This window comes from Ascaphus truei, chromosome 1 (genome assembly GCF_040206685.1).
Source record: "Ascaphus truei isolate aAscTru1 chromosome 1, aAscTru1.hap1, whole genome shotgun sequence".
Taxonomy (NCBI): Eukaryota; Metazoa; Chordata; class Amphibia; order Anura; family Ascaphidae; genus Ascaphus; species Ascaphus truei.
In genome coordinates, this window is record NC_134483.1 from 221072315 (window position 1) to 221080895 (window position 8581).

The window sequence follows — 8581 nt, forward strand, 5'->3', positions numbered from 1 at the left end:
AGACCAGCTCATGGCTACTGTCTTACGCCCACAGTCACTCTTACCAACGACTTCCATCTACTGCACTTACCTCCCTCACCTGCCATCTCTGTAAGTTTCCCAACATTCCACTTACATTGTAAGCTCTCGGGGAAGGGATTTCCTTTCCTATTGTATAATAATTTCCTGTACTGTAGTCTCGTTAGGAAAGTGCCAAGTACGTTGTGGGCACTATATAAATAAAGATGTACATACATTGACAAAATGATCAGAAAAATGCAACTTTATTGAAATCTTTCTACAGGAATAAATAGTATGGGGAGAAAATACTGGGAGACCCAAATCAGGGTCAGATAGGGTCATACAAAAAGCGTAACAGGGGAAGGAGAGTGCACGAGGGAGATATACAGGACCCCTTATTTGCAGTTGCCCCACGTTGCCTTACGGTTGTTGATGGGGTTCTTCATGAAGTGAGGGGACTTCATATACGCAGCAACAGGAGGCAAAGCCTGGGAGAGGAAGAAAGGATATATAAGCTTAACGACTATGTTAATGAGCTTCCTAATTGTGGGAGAAAATCAGATTCCAAATATCCCCCCATATAACAACCAAGTAATGTGAATAATTACAGGAAAATAAATACCTGATTATTCATTACGAGCTGTGCAGAATAAGCCATTCCTGGACTCAGCACAGCAGACTTCAGTCAACCCTCAACCATTATAAGCACATACTAACTGCCCTCATGTCAAACTAGAGTGGAGGCTGAAGGAGCCCTGATGGTAACAGACCTCCTGTAATGTGCACAGATACCCCTGGCATGGAATGACAACTGAGGGATGCCAACAAGACAGCCATAATAGGGATAATAAGACAGTTCTTGGGTGAAAGTCACCTCAATTCGGGTAAGGAAATCCTGTAGGTTCGTGAAGTTTTGCAGACACGTTGGTTCCAGCATTCGGTGTTGATCCAAAACATCGTACATCAGGAAGTCAGCAAAGGTGATCTGGGGGAGGAGATTAGAGGCAGTCAGGATCTCTCCTCCACACCCTGGTGTGACCCCTGACAGTACGCCAAGGCATCATCTGGCACAGCCATAACCAGGAGGAGGAGGAGAGAATGCAGATAGGAACAAGAAGTAGAAGCAAGAGATGATAGGATGTAAAAGGGAGAGGAGAGAGCTAGCTTGAGTGAAGAGATGGGGTGCTTGAGGGGGAGAGGGGCACCTTTTCTCCTGCAATCCAAGCTCCGTCTCCAAGGAAGCGAGAAAATCCTTTTAGAGCGACAGGCAACTTCTCCAGGTATGGTCCCTTCAGGGCCTCCTGGGGGGGGGTCGGAAATATGTTAATATCTCTCCCCCTAATTTGACCTCCACCCCCAAATATCTCTCCAGCCCTCAGACTCACAAACAGGGGGTTATAGGCAATCGTGACAAGGTCCCGCCGAAAATCCATGACTTGGTTCTCCATCAGATCCACACGGAGCTTCTCCCCCTCCAACTCCCCACCTGGTAGGTGGGAAAAGAGAGACTCAATGGGAGAGGAAGACTCAATATGAGGGGGGGGGAGAGCTAGAAAGACTTGGTGGCTGATTCTGGATGTGCTGTAGCTGCAAATGGTCCATTTTCAGTCAAAATTTCCAAATTATGTCAATTGGTAAATGTAGCTAGAAACGGCTAACCCTTTAATTGGGGGAAGGAGAGAGACATCCCTCAAGGGGTATTACTCGGACACTGTGGGCAGATTCTTACACAGTCCATGTTTGCGTGCAATGTAACGCAGGATGGCGTTACTCTGTGTCAGCTCCACATCTTCGTCCAATAGGTACGGCAACTGCAGGAGGAGAGGGTAACTAGGATCACCCCTCAGGAAATGGGATTCCCCTCCAACCTCCCACAGTCTACAAATTGAATCATCCCACCAATTTAGGAGGTATTAGCCCCCTTTTACACTAAGGAAAAAAAATTCCCATCCATATCCCCCACCCACTTCCCCTCCCTGGGGTCACTTGTACATTGGGGAAGTCCAGTCCCAGCTTCTCCTTCTCGTCCAGCCACTGGCTCTGGTCATAATCTGGGGCTAAGGAAGAGATGGATCTGTGTGACACCGATACACTGCACACAGGGAGTGGCACACACTGCACAGAGGGTGGCACTGTGTGTACACACAATGTTACAGGTTCTAAAATACATAGGCTGGGAATCATTAAGCCGCAATGCATTGTAACACTCCTGATGTGGCATTAATGGCCACTGATGAACACCGATTAACGCAAGATTGGAGTGTGATACTCTTACCCTGCATCACAGCTCAGTGAGTGCCAGCTATAGTGTAATAGTGTCACGCCACATGCAAGTTATCAATGCATTTGCACTCACAGCTGGAAGGCGGATCCATGCATCTACTACGGTCAGGTTAAGACACGATAGTATAAACTACTTTTATTTATACAGTCACAACTCTGCTGTCTCTGTAAAAGTAAGTTATCAGAATTATTGTGTGAATATTTCAGAAATTCTCTGCCCCATCACCCATCTATATTGAAGTCAGGCGCAGTAACAGCTTTCAGCAAGACACTGATGCAGGGAGGAGGTGGGTGTATATAAACTAATCCACACCAAATAGGAGAGAAAATACTCCACAAACAGACTGCTTAACCCCTTCCAGGGGTCCTGGCAGAAGGCCGTAGCGATACCAAATGGTGCATAGAGCAGAGTGGCTAAGGGAGTCACAAAACATGGCACTGTCTGCTACCCCACACGTGTGATGCACTCACCGTCCCCAGTCACATATAGTTTCTCCTCATACAGGGTCCCCGTGTATTCTAGCAGGAGACGGATGGAGTGAGCCAGCTACAGGATGAAGAGAAAAAGGAGAGGTAGAGAATGGATAAGTGAATAAACACCCTAACATCCAGTTATAGACATACTTCAATATTACCCTCCTTCTCCCATTGTACCCCCATGAATTCAATATTACCCCCTCCTACCAGAGTACCCCCCAAACCTGCAATATTACCGCCCTCCTCCCAGTGTACCCCAATTCCTTCAATATCACCCCCTCCTCCCAGTGTACCCCCTAAACCTGCAATATTACCGCCCTCCTCCCAGTGTACCCCCATTCCTTCAATATTACCCCCTCCTCCCAGAGTCCCCCCTAAACCTTCGTTACTCCTCACAGTATACTCCTCAACCATTCAGTATTACCCCTTCCTCCCAATATACCCCTCTCTGTACCTTCAATAGCACTGTATACCATCCTCCCCAAATTCCTTAATGCTACCCTCTCCCCATACTTCATTACCAACCTCCTCCCAGTATACCCCACCCCCATTCCAATCAATATGATCCTCTTCCCATATACCCCCATAACTTCAATTTTACCCCCTCCTCCCCATAACTACATTACCCCTCTTATTTCCATACATCAATATTACACCCTCACCATATCCCCCATACAGCATTACCCCCATCCTCCCAGTAACCACTTATACTGTAGTATTATCTCCCCCCAGTGACTCACCCCTCGGATGTCCCAGTACCCCAGTATTACCATCCTGCTCTATATCAGGCTGTGACTCTGCCCTCCTAATAAATTCTCTTAACTATGGACAAGCTAAAGATCAGGCTCTGAGCTTGTCACATGATATACTGTCTCACAGCCAATCAGGTCTGGCAAATCTCCACCCTCCCCTGCCCCAGACAGCTGAGGCCATTTAAAGGGACAGCACAATCACAAGCAGCAATTGAGATATTTCTTATGGATTCTGTGGTTTCTACAACAAACCCTAGTAGCCATTTTATTCTATCCCAGAGGCTCAGAATGTCAGGATTTGGAACATGGATCCGTGAAGTCTATATATCTGGAGCCAAAATTGCATCATTATTTTTACTCTGCGGCCCTGAAGCAGGAATATCAAAAAATACACTGATTTTACGAAAACAATACAAACAGAAATCCCAAATAATGGTTAGAGTCAGAACTGTTCACTTAAAGGGAACTAACGGTTTCACTACAACAGGGGTGGCCAACTGCCGTCCTCAAGGGTCACCAACAGGTCAGGTTTTAAGGATACTCCTGCTTCAGGGCCGCAGAATAAAAATAATGATTTATTAATATGTTAATAGGGTTTGTTGTAGAAACCACAGAATCCATAAGAAATATCTCAATTGCTGCTTGTGATTGTGCTGTCCCTTTAAATGGCCTCAGCTGTCTGGGGCAGGGGAGGCTGGAGTTTTGCCAGACCTGATTGGCTGTCAGACAGTATATCACGTGACAAGCTCAGAGCCTGATCTTTAGCGTGTCCATAGTTAAGAGAATTTATTAGGAGGGCAGAGTCACAGCCTTATATAGAGCAGGATGGTGATACTGGGGTACTGGGACATCCGAGGGGTGAGTCACTGGGGGGAGATAATACTACAGTATAAGTGGTTACTGGGAGGATGGGGGTAATTCTGTATGGGGGATATGGTGAGGGTGTAATATTGATGTATGGAAATAAGAAGGGTAATGTAGTTATGGGGAGGAGCCGAGGAGGGGCTAATATTGAAGTTATGGGGGTATATGGGAAGAGGATAATATTGATTGGAATGGGGGGAGTATACTGGGAGGAGGTGGGTAATGAAGTATGGGGAGAGGGTAGCATTGAAGGAATTTGGGGAGGATGGTAAATAGTGCTATTGAAGGTACTGAGGAGGGAGGTAATGAAGCTATGGGGAGGAAGGGGTAATACTGAATGGTTGAGGAGTATACTGTGATGAGTAATGAAGGTTTAGGGGGTACTCTGGGAGGAGGGGGTAATATTGAAGGAATTGGGGTACACTGGGAGGAGGGCGGTAATATTGCAGGTTTAGGGGTACACTTGGAGGAGAGGGTAATATTGAATTTATGGGGGGTACAATGGGAGGAGGATAATATTGAATTATGTCTATAACTGGGTGTTAGGGTGTTTATTCACTTATCCCTTCTCTACCTCTCCTTTTTTCTCTTCATCCTGAAGCTGGCTCACTCCATCCGTCTCTTGCTAGAATACACGGGGACCCTGTATGAGGAGAAACTATATGTGACTGGTGATGGTGAGTGCATCACACGTGTGGGGTAGCAGACAGTGCCATGTTTTGTGACTCCCTTAACCACTCTGCTCTATGCACCATTGGTATCGCTACGGCCTTCTGCCAGGACCCCTGGAAGGGGTTAAGCAGTCTGTTTGGGGAGTATTTTCTCTCTTATTTGTTGTGGATTAGTTTATATACACCCACCACCTCCCTGCATCAGTGTCTTGCTGAAAGCTGTTACTGCGCCTGACTTCAATATAGATGGATAATGGGGCAGAGAACTTCTGAAAGATTCACACAATAATTCTGATAACTTACTTTTACAGAGAAAGCAGAGTTGTGACTGTATAAATAAAAGTAGTTTGTACTTTCGTTCTTTAACCTGACAGTAGTAGATGCATGGATCAGCCTTCCAGCTGTGAGTGCAAATGCATTGATAACTTGCATGTGGTGTGACACTATTGCACTATAGCTGGCACTCACTGAGCTGTGATGCAGGGTGAGTATCACACCCCAATCTTCTGTTAATTGGTGTTCTTCAGTGGCCATTAATGCCACATCAGGAGTGTTGCAACGCATTGCGGCTTAATGATTCCCAGCCTATGTATTTTAGAACCTGTAACAGTGTGTACACACAGTGCCACCCTCTGTGCAGTGTGTTCCGCTCCCTGTGTGCAGTGTATCGGTGTCACACAGATTCATCTCTTCCTTAGCCCCAGATTATGACCAGAGCCAGTGGCTGGACGAGAAGGAGAAGCTGGGACTGGACTTCCCCAATGTACAAGTGACCCCAGGGAGGGGTGGTGGGCTATGGGGAAGTGGGTGGGGGATATGGAGTGAATTTTATTTCCCTAGTGTAAAAGTGGAAAAGGGAGACCAAAAAGCGCACCAGCACAAACGGAGCAGGAAAAAACCAGAACAAAAAAATGATTAAAAGGGCACTTTAATGTGGCAAAAGACCCATCCAATGCATTTCGAACGTCGCAGCGTTCTTTTTCAAGGCTGCGACGTTCGAAATGCATTGGATGGGTCTTTTGCCACATTAAAGTGCCCTTTTAATCATTTTTTTGTTCTGGTTTTTTCCTGCTCCGTTTGTGCTGGTGCGCTTTTTGGTCTCCCTTTTCCCTGTATTGCATTGAGTAGCTGCACAGCTTGCCTGCCTGCCCTACCAGGATGTGAGTATTTGCATATTTTTCAGGGGAACCTGCCAATGAGACATATGGTGAGTGGGTTGCACCACACACCACCTGTCTTCAGGAGGATAGTACCCATTATATGACACAATAGGTACTATATCAATTGTTAGTACCCTGGTACAGTGGTCTGGCTTATTATCATTTTGAGATATACCTGCATTTGAGCGCTTCAGCTATTTTCCCTAGTGTAAAAGTGGTCTAATACCTCCTAAATTGGTGTGATGATTCAGTTTGTAGACTGTGGGAGGTTGGAGGGGAATCCCATTTCCTGAGTAGTGATACTAGTTACCCTCTCCTCCTGCAGTTGCCGTACCTGTTGGACGAAGATGTGGAGCTGACACAGAGTAACGCCATCCTGCGCTACATTGCACGCAAACATGGACTGTGTAAGAATCTGCCCACAGTGTCCGAGTAATACCCCTTGAGGGATGTCTCTCCTTCCCCCAATTAAAGGGTTAACTGTGTTTAGCTAATTTTGCCCATTGACATAATTTGGGAATTTTGACTGAAAATGGCCCATTTGCAGCTTCAGCACATCCAGAATCAGCCCCCAAGTCTTTCTAGCTCTCCCTCCCCCCCCCCCCACATATTGCGTCTTCCTCTCCCATTGAGTCTCTTTTCCCACCTACCAGGTGGAGAGTTGGAGGGGGAGAAGCTCCGTGTGGATCTGATGGAAAACCAGGTCATGGATTTTCGGCGGGACCTTGTCACGATTGCCTATAACCCCCTGTTTGTGAGTCTGAGGGCTGGAGAGATATTTGGGGGTGGAGGTCAAATTAGGGGGAGAGATAACATATTTCCAACCCCCGCCCAGGAGACCCTGAAGGGACCATACCTGGAGAAATTGCCTCTCGCTCTAACAAGATTTTCTCGCTTCCTTGGAGACGGAGCATGGATTGCAGGAGAAAAGGTGCCCCTCTCCCCCTCAAGCACCCCATCTCTTCACTCAAGCTAGCTCTCTCCTCTCCCTACTATATCCTATCATCTCTTGCTTCTACTTCTTCTCCCCATCTGCATTCTCTCCTCCTCCTCCTGGTTATGGCTGTGCCAGATGATGCCTTGGCGTACTGTTAGGGGTCACACCAGGGTGTGGAGGAGAGATCCTGACTGCCTCTAATCTCCTCCCCCAGATCACCTTTGCTGACTTCCTGATGTACGATGTTTTGGATCAACACCGAATGCTGGAACCAACGTGTCTGCAAAACTTCACGAACCTACAGGATTTCCTGACCCGAATTGAGGTGACTTTCACCCAAGTACTGTCTTATTATCCCTATTATGGCTGTCTTGTTGGCATCCCTCAGCTGTCATCCCATGCCAGGGGTATCTGTGCACACTACAGGAGGTCTGTTACCATCAGGGCTCCTTCAGCCTCCACTCTAGCTGGACACGAGGGCAGTAAGTATGTGGGTATAATGGTTGAGGGTGGACTGAAGTCTGCTGTGCTGAGTCCAGGAATGGCTTATTCTGCACAGCTCGTAATGACTAATCAGGTATTTATTTTCCTGTAATTATTCACATTACTTGGTTGTTATATGGGGGGATATTTGGAATCTGATTTTCTCCCACAATTAGGAAGCTCATTAACATAGTCGTTAAGCTGATGTATCCTTTCTTCATCTCCCAGGCTTTGCCTCCTGTTGCTGCGTATATGAAGTCCCCTCACTTCATGAAGACCCCGATCAACAACCGTATGGCAGCATGGGGCAACTGCAAATAAGGGGTCCTGTATATCTCCCTTGTGCACTCTTCTCCCCCTGTTACGCTTTTTGTATGACCCTGCCTGACCCTGATTTGGGTCTCCCAGTATTTTTTCCCCCATACTATTTATTCCTGTAGAAAGATTTCAATAAAGTTGCATTTTTCTGATCATTTTGTCAATGTATGTACATCTTTATTTATATAGTGCCCACAATGTACTTGGCACTTTCCTAATGAGACTACAGTACAGGCAATTATTATATAATAAGTGCAACAAACAATAGGAAAGGAAATCCCTTCCCCGAGAGCTTACAATGTAAGTGGTATGTTGGGACACTTACAGAGACGGCAGGTGAGGGAGGTAAGTGCAGTAGATGGAAGTCGTTGGTAAGAGTGACTGTGGGCGTAAGACAGTAGCCATGAGCTGGTCTATTGGAATGCTTCATTTAACAGGTGGGTTCTAAAGTTTGACTTGAAGGTGGTGAGACGAGGTGGTTGGTATATACAGTGTGAGGAAGTTTCATAGGTAAGAATCAGTGGGAGAGAGAGCAGTGTCCAGGAGAGGAATTAAAGGAAGAGCAGAGACGGTGTAAGAGTGAAATTCTAGCAGCAGAATTTTGCATAGAAGAGTTGTCTCGAACAACATGGGGTG

At 46.4% G+C, this 8581-nt stretch overlaps 2 protein-coding genes across 2 annotated transcripts; one reads left to right on the plus strand and one right to left on the minus strand.

The window, feature by feature from the left end:
- Positions 1-305: 305 nt before the first annotated feature.
- On the minus strand, positions 306-3533 carry LOC142470381 (glutathione S-transferase Mu 4-like). Its single transcript, XM_075577227.1, has 8 exons — positions 3501-3533; positions 2755-2830; positions 1993-2057; positions 1730-1811; positions 1386-1486; positions 1206-1301; positions 875-985; positions 306-488 (listed from the first exon to the last, which is right to left on the minus strand). Exons 1-8 carry the CDS (start codon positions 3531-3533, stop codon positions 396-398), a joined length of 657 nt encoding a protein of 218 aa, XP_075433342.1. The 3' UTR covers positions 306-395.
- Positions 3534-4337: 804 nt separating this feature from the next.
- On the plus strand, positions 4338-7979 carry LOC142470398 (glutathione S-transferase Mu 5-like). Its single transcript, XM_075577228.1, has 8 exons — positions 4338-4370; positions 4978-5053; positions 5746-5810; positions 6533-6614; positions 6861-6961; positions 7043-7138; positions 7359-7469; positions 7856-7979. The coding sequence occupies exons 1-8, from the start codon at positions 4338-4340 to the stop codon at positions 7946-7948; spliced, it is 657 nt and encodes a 218-aa protein (XP_075433343.1). The 3' UTR covers positions 7949-7979.
- Positions 7980-8581: the final 602 nt, after the last annotated feature.